Raw genomic sequence first — 20,831 nt, forward strand, 5'->3', positions numbered from 1 at the left:
CGGTACGTGGCGTGGAGGGTTTTGTACTGTAGTTGTTCCACCATGGCTAAAGGGCTGTTGTTACTTGGTTCGTGCAGTATGTTGAGTTTTCTGTCTGTGTCCTCTCATTCTCAAGAAACAGCATTAAATAATAGCAATCGCAGCCAGTGTTTCTCTAAGTTCTAGTGGTGTGAGAGGAACGACGTGCTCATGATAGTGACCATCAGAGAGGCTGGAGAGTCCTTCAGAACTGTTACCTGTGTTGCTCTTCTGTGTACTATCCTTGAGGCTAAAGTTCACAAAAGGTTTGTGAATAAATAAATGAGACAAAAAGAACCCGCGTAGCCCACAAAGGGTGAAACGCACCCTTGACTGCGTATCCATACTCCTGTGCTATTTGCACACATTTAAATTAGGTTAAGTGCATTTTTGCATTGGTGCAAAATTGCCCCCTTTTCTATGCAAATGAGCTTAAAAAAAGAGACAAATTCATCAGATCAGCGCTAAAAGCCACACACAGCTACAGTGACATCAGCAGCGTCTTCAGAGGGTCGGGGGGGCTGAAGCACACACATGCTGACACGGGGTCTCTCTTTCTCGTGAGGCGGCACAATTATTCAAATATGAATTGAGATGGCGATTTGTCCCTCCCACAATTGAATGAAAGTGATCGACTGCGATAGTAACGTTTAACATTGCCGGCTCTGCTCACTGAAAACTCCACTGGCTGTAACAGCGTTCCCTCTCTGACATTCTTCTTACTGTGTTCTTAGCGTGGAGGAAACGTTAGTACTCCACATTGATCATTGCAATCACACGCTAACAACGGCAAAGTGCAGCAGAAGTGAATTGGCCTGTTTCCGCTGTTATATTCTTTATATATCTTTTGAGAATTTTGACCTTGAGGTGGAGCAGAGTATACGCTATTGATCCATTCTTTGTGAACTAGTCCCTGAGGTGCAGTGTCTTGCATTTATATTTATATATTTATCCCAAAATATTTTATAAAAAGGACTACTGCGTAACTTTATATCCTCTGGAATGTTTAGGTAAGTCTAACTCTCAGTCAAGGTGCTGATCATATCCCGGCTGTTGGCTCTGTTGCAGCTGAAGACATGAGTTGTGACATGTTGTGATTGTCCATCCAGAGCAGCAGCTGTTGTCAGCGGTGGACTGATTCCTGTTTTCTCAATGTTTTGTGTTTGTCTGCGTTTGACTCCAAATGAGTGAATCAAATCACCTCCTTTCTCATGTGCTTCTTCTGATGTGTGTCTAGACAGGCTTGATGATGCAGCATGTGTTTTACAACCGTGGGTTTGTCTTGTCACTTTCTGCTCAACCTGGGAGTGTCTATCTACATCCACAAATAGTTGAACTTACATTGAAGTGAATTCAACTATTTGTCATACATGATACCCCGGTAATTCGAGCACACTCTCCGGTCCCCCTTTTTGAAGATGGGAACCACACTACTCAGCCTCCCGGGGAAGGCTTATGCCAGGGTGCTGGAAAGGAGGCTCCGACCGCTTGTCGAACCTCAGATTCAAGAGGAGCAGTGCGGATTCCGTCCCGGCCGTGGAACAGTGGACCAGCTCTTTACCCTCGCAAGACTACTGGAGGGGCTCTGGGAGTTTGCCCAACCAGTCTACATGTGCTTTGTGGACTTGGAGAAGGCTTTCGACCGGGTCCCTCGGGGGATCTTGTGGGGGGTGCTGCGGGAGTATGGGGTGCCGGACCCGTTACAACGGGCGATCCGGTCTCTGTACGACTGCAGTAGGAGCTGTGTCCGCATTCTCGGCAATAAGTCAGACACGTTCCCGGTGGGTGTTGGCCTCCGCCAGGGCTGCCCTTTGTCACCGGTCCTGTTCGTGATTTTCATGGACAGGATATCTAGGCGCAGCCTGGGGGCGGAGAACGTCAGTTTCGGGGGTCTCGGGATCGCCTCTCTGCTATTTGCAGATGATGTGGTCCTGTTAGCCTCCTCGGATCGTGACCTCCAGCATTCACTGGGACGGTTTGCAGCCGAGTGTGAAGCGGCGGGGATGAGAGTTAGCACCTCCAAATCTGAGGCCATGGTGCTCTGCCGGAAACCGGTGGATTGCTCCCTCCAGGTGGGGACGGAGTGCCTACCTCAAGCGAAGGAGTTCAAGTATCTCGGGGTCTTGTTCACGAGTGAGGGTAAGATGGAGCAGGAGATCGACAGACGGATCGGTGCAGCTGCAGCAGTAAAGCAGGCGCTGCACCGGACCGTCTTGGTGAAGAGGGAGCTGAGCCGGAAGGCAAAGCTCTCAATTTACCACTCGGTCTACGTTCCTACCCTCACCTATGGTCACGAACTCTGGGTCGTGACCGAAAGGACAAGGTCGCGGCTACAAGCGGCCGAAATGAGTTTCCTCCGTAGGGTGGCCGGGCTCAGCCTTAGAGATAGGGTAAGGAGCTCGGTCATCAGGAGGGAGCTTGGAGTCGAGCCGCTACTCCTTCGCGTCGAAAGGAGTCAGCTGAGGTGGTTCGGGCATCTAATTAGGATGCCTCCTGGACGCCTCCCACTGGAGGTTTTCCAGGCACGTCCAACTGGGAAGAGACCCCGAGGAAGACCCAGAACACGCTGGAGAGATTACATCTCCCAGCTGGCCTGGGAACACCTCGGGATCCCCCAGAATGAGCTGGAACATGTTGCCGGTGAGAGGGAGGTCTGGGTCGGCCTGCTTGCCCTGCTGCCACCGCGACCCGACCCCGGATAAGCGGTGGAAAATGGATGGATGGATGGATGGATGTCATACATGAACGGTCGAGGTTTAGATCATTCCTCCACATTATTATTACAATTACAAATAAATCATCATCCGCACATACAGTAAAGGACAATTCTAAAATGATACTAAGTTGAAAACTAATACTTCCTCTCAGTATTAATGTTAAATGCTTTATTTTCCTGACATTGGTCTCAAGGTCCCCTCTTGAATGAGATGTAAATCCTGATGAAATGTGCATGTACACAGTCTACATGTACGTTATTTCACACAGACACTCCCAGGCTCCGTCACTGTCTGTCTGTGCTTTTCATGTCTGCGACGTAGAGAGCCGCGGCTCCGAACCAGCTGCTTCAGCACAAGGCCCCGCTCTCCCAGCCTCCGCCCTCCCAGCCGCAAGCCAAGCCCCGGCCTCTGGCTCAGCATCAGCAGCCCTCGGCGGGCCGGAGATACCACCGCACGCTGCCCAAGGACCAAACCCAGCTCCTGTCGCTGCAGCACGACCACAGGCACAGGGAGAGAGAGAGGCAGAGGCAGAGGGAGAAGCCCGTGGCAGCCGTCCAGAAGCTAACGGCTGACAGTGGGAGCACGGCTGCTGCTGCTGCTGCCGCTGCTGCTGCTGCTGCCTCTGCTGCCTCTTCCTCGCCCAGCCGCCCCACAAACAGCCAGCGCTCAGCGGTAAAACCCTGCCTTCCTCAGCTGTCTAGCCTCCATCACCTCTACACCCCACATCTCTCAGTCTGTCTCTCTGTCCCTCACTTTCATGGAGTTTGACAGTTTATTCTTTGATTTCATTTCTCACATTTTTATTTTTACAGATTTTTTTCTTGGTAAGTTATTGCCATGAAGTTTTGACAGTTTTTTTCAGCTTCATGTGTTGTGTTTTTTGTTTTGTTTTTCATGCCTATGCATGGTGGCATATGCAGACTATTTGTACAAAAATGTGGTTCTGACATGTGGTTCAGCGTCGTAGCTTCTATTCTTAGCATGGTGGCTAAACCACACAGGAAACAGACCAAAGGTGCCATTTCTAGAAGAAGACATTTTTAAACAGCCAGTCAGATGGCTGACTAAGGTCTACAAAAAAAAAAAAGGTTTTATTCTGTAATGTTTTTTTATGTGACGATTAGTGGCCCTCTTGTCATGTCGGGGCCAGTACAGTATGTGTACTGCTTCTTAAAAATGGTATTAAGAATGTTCCTGAACTTTGACCTCAAATAATTTAGAGTTCGTATGAAGTAGTTGAAAGTAACACAGTTCTTAAGTGTGATTCTAAAGCGCTGACTGCAGTGACTCCAAAGTTAAATGTGGTCTGCAATCATGTACCCACAACAAAGCACTGAATCAGCCAATAGCAGGCCTCCAGAGATGATGTGTCATGGTCCACATCACAGCTTCATGTTCCCTTTGTCATGATCATTCATTGTATCCCACAATATATACACTTTTATATGTAAAGTGCATTTATGTATATATGTGTAGTATAGAAAAATACATCTCGGTGTGACCGCCTGATTGAATAGTCCACACACACACACACACACATATAGGTCTTACATGTGTTTTATGTTTTTAGATGGACCTCCAAGAATCGAGCCTAGCCAGGCTGCTTTTGGCTGCCGGTGTGCCCAGCCAGATGCACTCCAGGCTGGGCTCTGGGAGCAGCTCTAGTCCTTGTACTCCAGCCATGCAGAGAGCTCACCTCAACCAGGTACACACTGCTCTCCTCCTCTTCTCTTTCTTATACTTTGAGCACTGTTGTTGGGATATTTTCATGCACATGATCTTAAACTTTGGTGATGTGTCTAAAAGTGATCATATATAAATACATTTTATAAGTAACAAATGGCCATGGCTCTACCACTTGTTTTTCCCCAGAATGCCAATCTTCGCTCGAGTCGAGACGCCCCTCACAGCAGCTCTATGTCAGACATGGCCATCTCCCCATTGTCCCCGTTTTTCCCCACGTCCCCGACTGATGATGTCTTCTGGGACCCCGTGACGCCACCGAAGGTGAGCGACGAGTGTCCTATACGCTGCCGGATGACACTGAAAGTTTACACGCCAGCCGTGGTGACTTACAGGAACCTTGGAGCGACCGAAAGGGGAAGATGTTGTTATGGTCATGCCAGGCGGCGGGTGCAGTCACATGAGGTTGGCATTATGTGTCGGCGTGTGCTAAGCTAAGGAAGTAGCGCACGCAGCACGAGGTTCAGGCTGGCATGCTGTGGGTGTGTGTTTGAGGAGCAGAGGGGTTGGGCTTTACCTCAAGGCTGGTTGGGAAACACAACATTCACTCGGTGTCTCTTTCTGTCTAATACCGCCGCTCCCCCGCAAGGCGTTTTACATGCACAATATGCTGTTAGGCGTATAAACACATGGAGCCGATAGAACAACTAACAAGTACTACACAGAGAGGAGGAGAGCCCAATAAATCGGTCTGTTTGCCGTGTCATGTTGTGGCTCTAACAGGAGGCCATATGGAGGCGGTAGAGCAGTTAATAACTCTGCCCTCCCTCATGTGATCGCAGTGTGGTGGCTGGATCTGCTAATAAACACCGCTAACTTTTCGGGCACCTACACCACGATAGGGTTCGCCAGTAACGTGCTCCAGAGATCCAGGCATTGTAATGATGTACAACTGTCTGAATTCAAATGTTCTCACATGAGCTTAAAGAGTCTTAAACTCAAATAACTACTTATCAGACTGAATGCTCTTATTTTGAATTATGTCGCAATAGCAGACAGGAAACGACAGACACCGACTGCGTGCGTGGGTGGGTGGGTGCGTGCGTGCGTGCGTGCGTGCGTGCGTGCGTGCGTGCGTGCGTGCGTGCGTGCGTGCGTGCGTGCGTGCGTGCGTGCGTGCGTGCGTGCGTGCGTGCGTGCGTGCGTGCGTGCGTGCGTGCGTGCGTGCGTGCGTGCGTGCGTGCGTGCGCCGCCAGATGCAGGATGTGGGCAACTTGTCAGAAGGATGATAGGTATTCCCACAGTTCCTGCTCTGCTGGGTGTGTCTTCCTCCTCCGTAACCGGGCCGATTGATCCCAGGAGACGAGAGGTCAAAGGGTCACCAGCTGGTTGGTACGACTGAGAGTTTGAGGAGAATGAAATGTTGAAAGATCCCGTTTGAAAAGGCAGTACTTTACACACTTTGATCCGGTAACCGATTTGGCAATGCTGTTCTTGTCATATAGAAAGGTTTGGAAATATCCCTGAGTCAGATAGTGTTTCCCCACCGCGTGGGAGATTTGGACATTTGCAGTTTAAAAGGAGCAACATTGAAATGTGAAGAAACGGTTAATCCAAATGGTCTCATTAGATTCTCAGTAATAAATATGTCCCGGTGGCTTATTATAGACTTTTACTGCACTCTGCTCGACACCCTTTCAGGCACTTTCGCGGTTGCTGTACATAGAAGGTTCATAAACCGCAGCAGCCTTCCCATCATAAGCTGAAACCCCTGCCTGGCTAGACGCAAGATCCTCGTAAAGACGAGAGCCCTCCCAAACCTACGCAGAGTGAAACAAGCGATCAGGACCACCAGGACACTGACTTATGTGTTTGTGTTGAGTCTTGTTTTAATTGACTCTTCTTCTGCTCTTTGTCCAGGTCCCAGAGCGCACCACCTCTAAGTTCTACTGTCGAGAGCTGGTGATGGGACACAAGAGGGCCGCCTCCAGGTAGAGCACAGCTGCACTGACTGCACAGTAAACACGCAACCGTGACATGGACATACTGTGTGTGTCCTTATGAAGGTCGGCCTGTGTTTGGTCTGAACGTGAGCCGATGACCTAACGTCCCTTTAAGAAGTTATAGAATCTATATTTTATGTTGACGCTGGCTCAGACTGAACCATCAGCCGACTCTGTGGCCGCTCTTAGCTCTACGGACCCTTTTTAGCACATTGCAGACCATTGTTTTGGTTCTACAGTCCACAACTTCACTGTTTTTGTTCATTCTCACAGCTTACAACAATCCTGTTTCTGAATGCAGCAGTCAGCTCTTTTAAACAAATGACAGACAGACAAGGTTAGCACCTAGCTAGTGAACGTAGTGAAGCATTTAGTAGCTCAGGAGTTTGTGGAGACCAAAACAGAGCTGAAGGTATTGCCACAGGCCTACCGATAGGTATATAGCCAAGTGTTTGCTAACATGTTAGCCATGACGGCTTAATGCAGTGTCAATATGGCTCTGTTTAGAGGTTGAAAATATCACTTAATACCCTTTAAACACCAAGCTTTGTTTCTAGCTAGTCATTCGTTTAGCCATTGCTCTGTTTTTAACAAACTCCGTAAAGGAAAGAAATCAACCTAGTTCATGACAAATGGAGGACATAATAACCGGTCAGCTTTAAACTAATCCCATAGGTTCACTTACAACATGTACTCCTCCATCTAAATGATGTGTTAAAATAAGGCAGTACGTGACCTACCTGCAAAGTAGAGTTATACCACTGAGGTGTTTTACCCTCACGCCAGTGTCGCTGTAGTATCAGCTGACCAAATATGTGGTCATTGCTTAGCAGCATGAAGACACAATGCATCCGTCTGTCCTTCAGTTGGATACAAGGGAAGTCTTAGTCTCAAGTAGAATGTGAATAAGCATTCTTTATTCCCAATGTATTTGGTATTGCAGCCATGCTGTGAGCAGGGCAGTTCTTTACCCCACAGTTATCCTGTCAGCTAGAGTCAACCTACTTCATAGTGAGGGTTTATAACTCCACAGTTCAGCATGCTGCCTTCCACTATTAGAGAACAATCGGTCATGGGAGGATCTGATTAGTTAAGCTCGGGTGATTATTTTCGTTTAGATGAAACTAATGGCGAGGAAATTGGGTCACTGCATTGGCAGCGTGAAGGATATACTGAAGATTAGAACATATAGAAGTGTATAATGTACAATCCACCCTCTGTACGTGTGTCTCTTTCTCCATCTAGTGGCAGTCCAGTGTCTGTGGCCGATAAGAGCGGACGGTCTGTGTCTCATGGAGTGTCCTCTGGCAGCAGCAACCAAGGTCTGTCCCAACCGCTGAGCTCAGCCTCACGCTGCTACCAGCTGTATGAGCAATACAATACAGCTTCATCAAATCTGCTCCTAGGTAGAAAACGAGCAGTTCTGTCTGAAAACGACCGCTTGGGTTCCTACATGACAAGAATTAGAGACTTCGTTGTTCTCAGAATTGAACTCTCAGTGTGCACTGATGTACAGCAGCCCTGAGAAGCAAGTGAGAGAGAAACAATGTGGTGATCCATTCTCTAAGTCTGATCTGAATAGTTTTCTCTCCTCTGTTTACGACCTAAGAACAGGTAAAGAAAGGGTTCTGCCAGGATGATCTTTTTAGGTTCCTAAATAAAGAAATATATGTTGAACAAGTAGTGGAAAGTGTAGCCAGTTGAAAAAATCTGTGTGAAACCGGTGGGGAAGGTTTGCCAGGTGAAAAAAAACTTTTTTTGTGTGTTTTGTCTTGTAATTCTTATTTCGGCTACAAGAGGCTGAAGTACACTACCCCATGTTCTAAACAGGACTAACACATTCATTTTTCTTCTTTAAATAACCTGCTAACACATCAACATATATGTACCTTGTGTTTAGAGTGCATGGAGAAATTACAACTCACCTGGAAGAAAATGCTTTCAGTCCTATTTAGAACACGAAGAAGTGGTGTACCTCAGCCTCTTGTGGCCGAAATGGGTATTAAAGCAAAATGCTTAAAAAATATATGAGAATGAAAGAAATATTTACCTTTAAAAACTTTTTTCAACTTGTTCTTAAGTCTTAGACACAGGAGAGAAAACTATTTACATCAGACTCTTTTCTCACAGCATATACGGTTTGCTCTTCTATGATTAAAGACTGAAGTAATAAAGTAATAACGACAAACGTTGTGGTCGGCCACAGTTTAATTTCAGCTCAGCTCTTGTTTTCACACAGATGTGTCCCTGGGGTGAACTAATTCTGTGTATATGGGAGGTTGTCGTGTGTGTGTGTGTACTCCCACGCAGCCCAGACACACACATGCCAAGCCGGTTCACACACAAAACACGGTCCTCACAGACAGGCAGCCACACCAAGCCCAGCACAGACAGTACTGTAAAGCAACGAGAGCACACAACACAGAGCTGTGAGTTCAAAGCTCTCTACCTGTGTCTAGAGAGAAACACATCATCTCTGTGCTCTCCGTGCATGGCAGCTAGGATGCTCTTGTTGTGGCTGTAAGAGGTAGTGGTTTTGAGTTCCCCCTCTGTGGAGTTCAGAGGAAACAGCTTTTGATGCCTCCCACTCAGTTTGGCTGCGGGCCTCGGCCTTTCTTTGTTTTCGGAGCCGCAGATCACAGATTCTCCTAGAGACTCATACAGTAAAGAGCTTTTTATCTGCTCCTGATGTGACTGTGAAAACAGCTGCTTTCCTCTTTGAACCATACTGTTGTGTAAAGGGTATTTGTAGCAATGATGTATCTCAATACAGATTGATTATGATACCTTTGTTTATTACCATGAAAACAGCCGGTAGCATCCGTCTATCACGAGTAGTACTGGTGGTGCTAGTGTTGACAACTTGACTGGATGCTGAAAAAGCTCTATAAAGCCAATGCACACTTCCTTCTCAGCCCCATGATACACAGTCATCCTGTGTAGTGGTTCCATGCAGAGGGCTGACAATGGCCTCATTTCTCCGTGGTAATTAAACCTCTCACCACTAATGTTAGTCTTGTAGGGGTTCAGTGGTTTGTGTAACACCACCCTGCTGAGCTGCTGCTAATGTAATGTAACTAATGTGTGTCGTAGGCTACTTCAAGCTAGAGAGTCCTCTTCTGCAGCACTGTCGACAGCAGCACCGCAGGACGCAAGACAACGCGACCAGTGGACATACACAAGTAAATCATTCATTTTCCTGAAAATGTTCACGGCTGCGACCAAACTGAGCTGTTCTGCCCCACACTACATGTAGACAGTAACACAATCAGAAAATCAGCTGAGCTACGTTGATATTGGTTTCGTCACAAAACACACAAAATTCCCCTTTTACGTTAAACATGAAACGACCTCAGATTAAGTTCCTCTCCTAAGTACTTTCGTGTCATTCTCTTCATCCGTACCACATGAAACAGAAGTCTATTTTTTTTAGTTTCTGACTCACCTGACCTCACTCCTCTCCTCCATCACGCAGGGCGTACGGTCGGCTCTGGGTCGGCTTCACAAGGCCACAGAATACTCTTCATCCAGCGACGAGCTCGGCAGCAGTGACGACGAAGAGAGCAACAGGTGAGATCTTCGTCAGTGGCATTGTGCTTAAGACATTGTTCAAAATGTTCCTGATTTTAAATACACCATGCATTTCACCCTCTTTCCTATTCATCCAACGAACTGAAAACCACATTGGCAGGGACTAACAGTTGTGACAATGAATTGCGTCATTCGTAGTTTCACAGTTGTGAAACGAGGCCTGTTGCAAGATGATTTGTACCAATTGTGAAACCAATATGATAAATCAGTGAAAGAATTTGACTAGAAGGGCGCTATGCTTACTGAGAAGTCTGCCGCATCCACTGAGAACCAGGGCTACCGATGCTAAGCTACACCCAAAACACAAGCTTGAGAAGCTTTGCCCACGTGCAACCTTAAAGTCCCCTCTCTTAATCCAGGATTTATTGGACCATCTTAACCTTGAAAATCAAGCTAAATCTGTCATGTGTTTACATTTCACATTTCCCATTACAGCTGATTGTGTTTTTACTGTGGAATCATGTCTGCTTATAATATAAGATTACAGTTATGATCCCAGGAAGTTGATCAGCCTGGTTTCCGTTGCCATCGATCTTGAACTAATTAATGCAATACCTGCAGTCAGGCTCTGGTCTATAATCTCCGCCTGTCCGTACGTTTCAAGGTCTGGCCTGTCCAATGGAAAGGGGAGATACTTCAGAGGAATACCCGATGGCATCGTGCTGCAACCTCACCACAATCTCAACCAGGTGCCCTGCACACACACACACACACACACACACACACGTTACTCGCGGCTAGAGGGTGCAACATCCATACTGTTAGAGGGAGAGGACAACAGACCCCCCTCTCTTCATACTCTGTCCCTAACGGTGTCCTACAGATCTCTCGGAAAGGTTCAGAGGACACCTACCTGCTACCGGACCTCCTGCAGAAAACGTCTTCCTCCAACAGTCCTACCCACAATGCACTGGGCCAGCAGCAGCGAACACACGAGCTCAGCTACTCGCAGTTGCCCACAGCCCCTCGATCCCCCACACACCAGGAGCTGCATGTGAGTGTGATATTACCATGACATATTATTTTGATAATAGCAGGCTGTATAAAAAGCATTGTCCTCAGGTGCTTCACTCGAGGAATATGTGACTCGTTGCTTTAGTTACATTAGTCCAGCAGAGGGAGGTGGTGGCACAGTTTAGGTGCACACGTACCACTTTCAGAACCCAGAGGGACTTGTAATGATGTTTAGAGAGTGGAGTAAAATAAAGATAAAGAGTTCATGGTGATGTTGCTATTAAGCCGTGAAAATGATTTTGTGATATTAGGTATGGAGCCAAAACCAAACAATAAAAAGGAAGGTGTGGAATAAAGAGTTTTTCTTTCTTTCTTGATGCACATCATCAGGCCGTCAGCAGTCCTACCGGTAAAAACACCTCCTCCTCTTCATCCTTCCTGTCGTTCATCGACCCAAGACTGATCCCCATGTCATCGCCACCCCAGAGCCCTGGCAAGTACATTTACACACACACACACACACGCACACAGTTTACACACACTCACACAAGGAACATATTCATCTGTGAGGAAATAAAGGCACTCTTGTATACAATGAATTCTTCCTTTTTTTTAATATAAAGTAGTGAGAGAGTCACGTGAGCTACGCTGTGCATTGTTGACGTTGTGGTTTTGTCTGCACACAGTGGGCAGTATAGGTGAGCAAATCAAGAGGGAAAACCACAGGAAGGGCTCTGTGGTGAACGTGAACCCAACCAATATCCGACCGCAGAGCGACACTCCAGAGATCCGCAAGTACAAGAAGAAGTTCAACACCGAGGTTCTCTGTGCTGGACTGTGGGGTTTGTAGTTTTATTTTGCTTGTTTTTTTGGAAGGCATGTCGTGTTGTTCACTGTGTGTCTTTTCATTTATTCTTCCAAGCAAACAAACTTTATTGTTTTCTGGACAAAGTCCTTTACCTGATACCATATATTGCATTACAGTAGTTGGATGCATACACTGCAGGTTGGCTGTGGGCTTTAAGCTCGGTGTCCGCTGTGTCCTGCAGGTGTGAATCTGCTGGTGGGGACAGAGAACGGCCTGTGGCTGCTGGATCGAAGCGGTCAGGGGAAAGTCTACTCCCTCATCAGCAGACGCAGGTTTCAGCAGATGGACGTGCTGGAAGGACTCAACGTACTGATCACTATATCAGGTACTCGTACTTCAAAATGCTGACACACAATGAATGCATGCACGCAGTACTCAGCGGTCATATACTGCCCTTTATATGAAAGCTGTAGCTCTAGAAGCACTTATCTCTCCCTCTGTGTCTGCAGGTAAAAAGAACAAGCTCCGTCTGTACTACCTGTCCTGGTTAAGGAATAAAATCCTCCACAACGACCCAGAGGTGGAGAAGAGACAGGGCTGGACCTCGGTAGGTGACCTGGAGGGCTGTGTACACTACAAAGTGGGTAAGTACACACTGCCAAGGGCACACTGAATGGTACAGTTTGATTTTTTTCCAAGCTGCAACCTAGAAAATACATGAACCACATGTATTGTTTTATTAGGCGTCTATGAGAGCCACACATACAGAGTGAGAGTGATTAGGTAACGACTTCTTCTTCTTCCATCTGGTTTCTTCAGTGCGCTATGACAAGATAAAGTTCCTGGTGATAGCGTTGAAGAATGCTGTGGAGGTGTACGCCTGGGCCCCCAAACCCTACCACAAGTTCATGGCTTTCAAGGTCGGTAACGTTTAAATCAAATGTCACTTACTACGTATTAACATGCACGCTAATGTTCCACTATTGCCTCGAAATATGACAATACTCTGCATATTTGATATGCGTCATGTAAACGGCATGTTTTTATGCAGATGTTCAGAATTCGGCCTTATTCAGAATATAGCATTTTTCCGATGAAGACATGTGGGATATGCTGATTAAATTCAGGTTTGAGGAGCATGTATAGAGTGCATTCAGAATATGCGTCTCTGTTTGCAGAGATGCACGCTCTAAAGAAAAGCCCACATGTCTGGTCGGAAGGAGAAACACTTATTAATTTTCATCAGCCATGTAAACAGCTTAGTAGGATTATTGTCTTTTTCAGAATATGGACAGAAAGCTGAATATCTTGTGCATGTAAACGTAGCCAGTGTGACAGAATAGAGGAAAGACAACGTATACTGTGAATACCACGGTGTGAGTTTCACATCTTTGATCTTTTAGTCACATTAGCTGCAGGGCTTATAAGGGATGGAGATGTGGGCCTGTTGGTCTGTCCTGTCCAACACTTTGGTCACCAGTGAAATATCTGAAATACTAGATGGATTGACATGGAATTCAGTCCCTCGAGGACAGATCCTAATCGAGCATATGGAGTTACATGCGAACCCCAACCTGCTCAGCTAGTGTCCTCATTAAAGGGTTAAACCACCACCAACAAGTTAGCAATACTCTCCTCCATTGTCTTTTCTGTCCTTGCGACATCTTTGCACATCTAGGACAAAACATTGATAAAAACATGTAATAGGGTCACTGCCACAGCCAGACACATGCACATACACAGACCTGACACATCCTGGCTGTGAGAGGCACACACACACACACACTCTCAGCAGAGCTGTGTCCCATTTCTGTTTATCCTTGGTGGCCTGAGCTGGTTTGTTCTTCCCAGTAGTTTAACCCTCTCCCCTCAGAAGAGGCCCAGAATACACCACCTAGTGGAAGTAATAGCTCCACTGTCCTAGGATGTGATGCAACTGCTCTTCAAATTGTTAAAGTCACTTGTTGATTACATATTAATGCAGCAGTTCCAGTTAGATTACTGGTCTTACACTTTATTTTCAGAATCAAAGGTTATGATTGGAATGTTTACTCAAAGTGCTCAGACCACCCTTACTAACTTGTTTTGGTGTGTGTGTGTGTGTGTGTGTGTGTGTGTGTGTGTGTGTGTGTGTGTGTGTGTGTGTGTGTGTACGTGTACATGTCTACCCCAGTCCTTCAGGTCCTTGCCTCAGAAACCACTGTCTGTTGACCTGACGGTGGAGGAAGGTCAGAGGTTAAAGGTCATCTACGGCTCCTTGTCTGGTTTCCACGCCATCGATGTGGACTCTGGAACGCCGTACGACCTCTACCTGCCCACACATGTGAGAGGCTGCTCAATATGTCTGTCTGAAGAACACGTGTTCAGGGTTATTTGTATGTATAAAAGCTTTTTATGTGACTTTATGTTTCACTCTCAAACAGAGAAACGTACAATTGAAGTCTACTAGGGGTGTCGTGAAAACCATTTTTGGGGTTTTGGACGCTTCAAAGAGGGCATGGGGTTCCACTGTAGTGCAGGAGAGAGTCCTCACACTCTTCAATGATTACATGTGACCTCGTCTTGAAGTCGATGGGTTGTGTGAATGGGTTTTGCGTTAGATGCCTGAAATAAGGTCTGAGGTTAACACAAGCGTAACAGAAGGTTGTGTTCTGCAATATAAAAATTTTTTGAAGCTTTGACGCGTCTTAAGAAGGCGGTTGCTGACAAGTGGCTAAATGAATCTACACGTCATCAAGCAGACTGGTCTGCCTTTACAGCCTCGCTGTATATATTCTCTCTCACGTTTGTTAGAGACGACTGCACTCTCGCTTTAAAAATCTAAGAAGTGCTGTTCATTGGTGGAGATTATCTTGCTGAACAAAACGTGTATCATTGCAGCAGATCTCTTTTTACTGCAATATTCCATAATCGGAAGACTCCCATTGGCTTTTATTTGAGTGAACCAGTATTATTCTACAATACGTCATCCCTGCAGCGTACTCCTTACGTCGCAGATCACAGTGACGTTGGTAACAGTGGTTGTGTCTCCACAACATACAGGCCGGCTCACTGTAGGCCATCTGTATTATTCTCTCACCTGTAACACCCGCCTATGCACGCTTACACACACACACACACACACACACACACACACACAGAGGAAAAGAGATGGAGAGAACCTCCTCATCTTTACGAGCGTCAGTCGCCTCTCATAGATATTCAGCTGCTGGAGAAAGTGTATTTCTCTTGTGGCAGGTTGTGTCGGAGTATACAAATGTTACGTCTTGTCACACGGAGAACCCTGTTGCGGCCAATCAGGCTTGAGCCACGATACGCCCGTGCATTAAAACGGTTGGTTGGGATGATGAGACAAGCTGTCGAACTTTCCTCGAGCCCCGCGCTCATTACACAAAAATAAGGAATAAATAAAGATTATCTTGGCAAAACGTTTTATTTTTTTAATCTTAAACACCATAATAACATAATTAAATGGATCACGGGATTTTCTTTTTTCTCACCTGCCTCTCTGGGCCTCCGTAGAAAGCCGACATAGACAATAACTAGTGGATACTGTGACATTAGATATTTATAGATCATAGTGTATGGAGACCTCTGAGGTTGTACATGATATAGATGGTATTCTCTCTATTATACCTCACTGTTACTTTGTCTTTCCATCATCGGCCGGGATCTCTCTATTCAACCGTATCACCTCACTCCACTCAGTCTCCCAGGATGCACTCTTCCTCCCACTCTTCCTCCCACTCGCAGTCTCTAGATGTCAGTCATTGCTCTCCTGTTTCCCTCTCTCCTCTCTCCTCCTCCCACTCATCCTATAGCTGTCAAACACTTCTCTTGTTCAGTCTCCTCTTTTCCTCCCACTCTGTCGGCCAGTGCTCGTTTTTCTCCTCATTTTGATCCTCTCTCTCTCTCTCTCTCTCTCTCTCTCTCTCTCTCTCTCTCCTCTCTTCAATACGTCTTCTCCTTTTCTAGTCTCTCCATTACTCACAAATAATAAGCAAGTTTGTGAATACTTTGTGGCTAAACATGGCAAGCATTTCCTGTTGGTAATATGTGTGAAATGTTTCTCTTAGATTTAAACTTCCTTGAGTTACAATGACTTATGGGAGTCTGTGAATCCATCTCCACCTTCCAAAAAGAGGTTTGTGCAAAATGAATCTGTCTTTAAATCTGAACAAATCGCCCACTGCCTGTACAATTAGAGATGGAGCAGGTCTTTCTTCATCTGTTTGTGGGCAAGTAAATGTAGCTGTAGCCTCTGGTGAGTCACATTCTGACACATCTGATTAAATATGTTTTTTTCTAAAGAACTAGAAGTATTTAAACTGACATTTTGAAACCCTTTTCTTGAGCCTGTTTTCTCCCACAGTATGAACAGTAAGGAGCTGTACCACATGGTGCTGTGCATACACATGGTGTTGAGTGGGCGGCTGCAGCAGGGAGCAGGGTTCCTCTGGTTTCTATGGTTTAATGGGTTATTTAAAGATTTGCCTCAACTTTCATTTTATGAAAATGTGGCAATGAAGTAATTTTCCCATTTTGGATCTTAGCCATAGTTCAAGACACAGAGGTCAACCTGATGACTTTGTGTGACTGACTAGACTGAAAGTGATGGAGTTTTTTGGGGGGAATTACGTCCACATTCTTCAAAATACTCCTTACTATTAACTTGGATGAAGGAGATTTCTTCTACATGTGTTCCTTGCCTCTCCAACATGTTTGTGCTGTGGAAGGGTTTTATTGCCTTCTCTGTCTCTCATTCATGTTCTCAACACCTTTCTCTTGCTCATCCACACACACACACACACACATTGCCCCAGACACTCTTAACGTGTGCTACTTTCTATTCGCACAGGGAGTTGGAGCATGGTGAGGGAGAGAGAGACTTACATATGAAAAGACAAAAATACATCCCTCCTGTCCTCCTTCTCTCGCCATCATTAACTGAGTGTGTCCTGACCTGTTTCTTTTTTGTTTTTCCCTCTCACCTCTTCTCTGGTATATTAAGCCAGTGTGCACACCGCCCCCTTCTACACCGGTGCCTGATACTGCTGCTGTTTGCAATATCATTTCAGCTCTTCAGCCTCCCTTTTTCCATTTCTCTCTTACATATACATCCAAGCTTTCAACTCTCTTTCTTACACACACACACACGCACACACACTCTCCGAGTGCTTTTAAACCCACCCACTTACACCCAGACATCCTCATAGTTCACTTTATGTGAGCACTCTTGAGGACACTTCACACCTTCTTCGTAGCTTTATATCCGTACTCTGAGACACACACACACACACACACACACTTTCTCTTCTTATGCGCATATCTTTCCACACACACACGCACACCTACTACATCAACAGTATTCACTCACAACTCTGATTTCTACTTCCTAATCGCTGCTAAAAGCAATTCACCTACTCAAAAACAAAATGCAACACCTGCTCACTTGAAGAAACACACACACACACATCTTCCACGGTTGCCTGCGAGCTATGCAACAATGCTGGTTCCAAGGCAAAGGATTAAGATTGCGCTGCCTCTGTGGATGCCTGTTCTGATGCTCAGGATTGTGATGGCTCACACTCTGGTACAGTATGAAACACGCTCACTTCAACCCTATTCATCCACTTTATGGAACATAACCAAACACTGCCCGACTTCATTCTGTTTACTGGAGGACCTGAGACATGTTTGTGAGCTGGTTAGAGACATGTTTGTGAACTGGTTAGAGACATGTTTGTGAACTGGTTAGAGACATGTTTGTGACCTGGTTAGAGACATGTTTGTGAACTGGTTAGAGACATGTTTGTGACCTGGTTAGAGACATGTTTGTGAGCTGGTTAGAGAAATGTTTGTGAACTGGTTAGAGATGTGTTTGTGAGCTGGTTAGAGACATGTTTGTGAACTGGTTAGAGACATGTTAGAGACATGTTTGTGAACTGGTTAGAGACGTGTTTGTGAACTGGTTAGAGACATGTTTGTGAACTGGTTAGAGATGTGTTTGTGAACTGGTTAGAGATGTGTTTGTGAGCTGGTTAGAGACGTGTTTGTGAACTGGTTAGAGATGTGTTTGTGAGCTGGTTAGAGACATGTTTGTGAACTGGTTATAGACATGTTTGTGAACTGGTTAGAGACATGTTTGTGAACTGGTTAGAGACATGTTTGTGAGCTGGTTAGAGACATGTTTGTGAACTGGTTAGAGACATGTTTGTGAACTGGTTAGAGACATGTTTGTGAACTGGTTAGAGACATGTTTGTGAGCTGGTTAGAGATGTGTTTGTGAGCTGGTTAGAGACATGTTTGTGAACTGGTTATAGACATGTTTGTGAACTGGTTAGAGACATGTTTGTGAACTGGTTAGAGACATGTTTGTGAGCTGGTTAGAGACATGTTTGTGAACTGGTTAGAGACATGTTTGTGAACTGGTTAGAGACATGTTTGTGAACTGGTTAGAGACGTGTTTGTGAACTGGTTATAGACATGTTTGTGAACTGGTTATAGACATGTTTGTGAACTGGTGAGAGACATGTTTGTGAGCTGGTTAGAGACATGTTTGTGAACTGGTTAGAGACATGTTTGTGAACTGGTTAGAGACATGTTTGTGAGCTGGTTAGAGACATGTTTGTGAACTGGTTATAGACATGTTTGTGAACTGGTTAGAGACATGTTTGTGAGCTGGTTAGAGACATGTTTGTGAGCTGGTTAGAGACGTGTTTGTGAGCTGGTTAGAGACATGTTTGTGAGCTGGTTAGAGACGTGTTTGTGAACTGGTTAGAGATGTGTTTGTGAGCTGGTTATAGACATGTTTGTGAACTGGTTAGAGACATGTTTGTGAACTGGTTAGAGACATGTTTGTGAACTGGTTAGAGACGTGTTTGTGAACTGGTTAGAGACATGTTTGTGAACTGGTTAGAGATGTGTTTGTGAACTGGTTAGAGACATGTTTGTGAACTGGTTAGAGATGTGTTTGTGAGCTGGTTAGAGATGTGTTTGTGAGCTGGTTAGAGACATGTTGGTGAACTGGTTATAGACATGTTTGTGAGCTGGTTAGAGACATGTTTGTGAACTGGTTATAGACATGTTTGTGAACTGGTTAGAGACATGTTTGTGAGCTGGTTAGAGACATGTTTGTGAGCTGGTTAGAGACGTGTTTGTGAGCTGGTTAGAGACATGTTTGTGAGCTGGTTAGAGACGTGTTTGTGAGCTGGTTAGAGACATGTTTGTGAGCTGGTTAGAGACATGTTTGTGAGCTGGTTAGAGACATGTTTGATAGTGGTTGCTGAATGAAATCTCAGATGAGTGCTGCAATGCTTTAATGCAAAAGACTTGTTGAACTATTATATTGTATTTCCTAATAATAAACTAGCAGTAGGAGAGTTTTAGTCACCTCCTGCAGGATGTCATTGAGATTCATATACAAGTGACCTTTGGACTTCAGTGAGAAACTTCATTTTAGTTCTTATTAAATCTCATCTTTGTTCAGAAGAACCACATATCACTCTCTTTGTACTACTCAGAAAAGTGTACGTCATTGCATTTCAGGAAAGTCCAATCTGTCCCTCTCTGAACCTTTCTGTATTTCTTTACTTAAAGTTATGAAAAATGTAAATGTATGAATCGCTTTATATTGCCAATGTGTAAACTGATTATATCGTTACTTAAAAACTAAGACGTTCTCCGACAGATGTTTAGAGTGTCTTGTGGCTCTTCAGCTCCGCTATAGTGTGTGTGTGTGTGTGTGCGTGTACAGCTAAGTTACAGCTAGCTGGCTAACCTTAGCTTGCTTAGTGGATGTGTTTTTCAATGGCTAGCTTGCCAAATCACTTCAGCAGCTAACATATTACATTAAACTAATTTATGTTTTATGACTAATGGTGTTGACTTCAAGTATATAACTTCTACTAGCCAAGAGCAATGGAAGGCAGGGTCAACTAACTAGCTAAATGTTACCTAAGGTTAGCCAGCTAGCTGTAACTTAGCTATGCAGCATGGATCTTGAGTTGGCTGCTTCATAATGTTAGCTGATGAACTAATTTGCCAAAAATATGATGTTTTACTTTAATGTAACACCGCGTCACTGTTTGGGCCGATGGAGTGCGAGTGTGAACAACAGGATGCTGCAATTCACTGAACAGCCACCAGTGTCATTAGTAACAAGGGTTTTTCTGATATTCCTGATAGTATCTCTACACTTGTTGTTATTTTGATTATTTTCTGTATTATTGTTTCTTAGCTTTAAAAGGCTGTTATGATTATGACCTAAGAATTGAACCCTCTTTGCTTCTGCTTGTCAGATAACATCCGAGTAACAAAATTGACTTGTCGACAACTTGTTGACAACTCGAAGACAGTTGGCAGAATGCTGCTGCATGCAAGTTAGTGTATTATGAATAGTAGAGAGATGCTTTATGTACGAAGAAGTGTCCAAACATTGAAACACACTTAACTGTTTGGGTTTGCACTCATTTGATTCATTTCTTTATTACCTTTTTTTGGGGGGGGGGGGGGGAGTTTAAAATAGTGCTGATTGTATGCGTTTGTTTTGTAGATCCAGGGTTCCATTCGCCCCCACGCCATCATCATTCTGCCAAACAGCGCTGGAACAGAGGTGCTGGTTTGCTATGAGGATGAGGGCGTCTACATCGACACCTACGGCCGCATCACCAAGGACACAGTGCTGCAGTGGGGGGAGATGCCTGCGTCGGTCGGTAAGTGTCACTCATCGTTGTGACTTACTGATTCTAGATCAGCAGCTCTCCCGAGCACTGCGAACCTACCCTGAACCAGATTCTGTGATGACGGATTTGGGACACGGTGGGCTAAAAATACGATGGTAGTGATTCTGTGTGTGTGTGTGTGTGTGTGTGTGTGTGTGTGTGTCTCCAGCCTACCTTCAGTCTAACCAGGTGATGGGTTGGGGAGAAAAGGCCATAGAGCTGAGGTCGGCCAACACAGGGAACCTGGAGGGAGTTTTCATGCACAAAAAGGCCCAGAAACTCAAGTTTCTGTGTGAAAGGAATGACAAGGTAGGAGTTCAAGTCTTTTAAGATG

At 45.3% G+C, this 20,831-nt stretch overlaps 1 protein-coding gene across 4 annotated transcripts in view; it reads left to right on the forward strand.

Annotated features, from left to right (window-relative positions):
- LOC142962451 (mitogen-activated protein kinase kinase kinase kinase 4-like) overlaps positions 1–20,831 on the forward strand; it is a 60,307-nt gene that overhangs the window by 34,043 nt on the left and 5,433 nt on the right. For 2 of the 4 annotated variants that reach the window (XM_076102946.1, XM_076102947.1), the window contains exons 16-32: positions 3,057–3,407; positions 4,306–4,440; positions 4,608–4,742; positions 6,339–6,409; positions 7,667–7,743; positions 9,515–9,603; positions 9,897–9,991; positions 10,617–10,701; positions 10,836–11,006; positions 11,357–11,459; positions 11,653–11,808; positions 12,016–12,159; positions 12,284–12,418; positions 12,594–12,694; positions 13,948–14,097; positions 20,329–20,488; positions 20,667–20,806. In XM_076102946.1, the coding sequence (XP_075959061.1) occupies positions 3,057–3,407; positions 4,306–4,440; positions 4,608–4,742; positions 6,339–6,409; positions 7,667–7,743; positions 9,515–9,603; positions 9,897–9,991; positions 10,617–10,701; positions 10,836–11,006; positions 11,357–11,459; positions 11,653–11,808; positions 12,016–12,159; positions 12,284–12,418; positions 12,594–12,694; positions 13,948–14,097; positions 20,329–20,488; positions 20,667–20,806 (2,298 nt within the window). The remainder of the gene's footprint in view (positions 1–3,056; positions 3,408–4,305; positions 4,441–4,607; positions 4,743–6,338; positions 6,410–7,666; positions 7,744–9,514; positions 9,604–9,896; positions 9,992–10,616; positions 10,702–10,835; positions 11,007–11,356; positions 11,460–11,652; positions 11,809–12,015; positions 12,160–12,283; positions 12,419–12,593; positions 12,695–13,947; positions 14,098–20,328; positions 20,489–20,666; positions 20,807–20,831) is intronic. The other 2 variants (XM_076102948.1, XM_076102949.1) reach the window with 1 other exon arrangement.

The sequence above is a fragment of the Anarhichas minor genome, unplaced genomic scaffold (assembly GCF_050575085.1).
Source record: "Anarhichas minor isolate MPS153535 unplaced genomic scaffold, ASM5057508v1 ptg000028l, whole genome shotgun sequence".
Taxonomy (NCBI): Eukaryota; Metazoa; Chordata; class Actinopteri; order Perciformes; family Anarhichadidae; genus Anarhichas; species Anarhichas minor.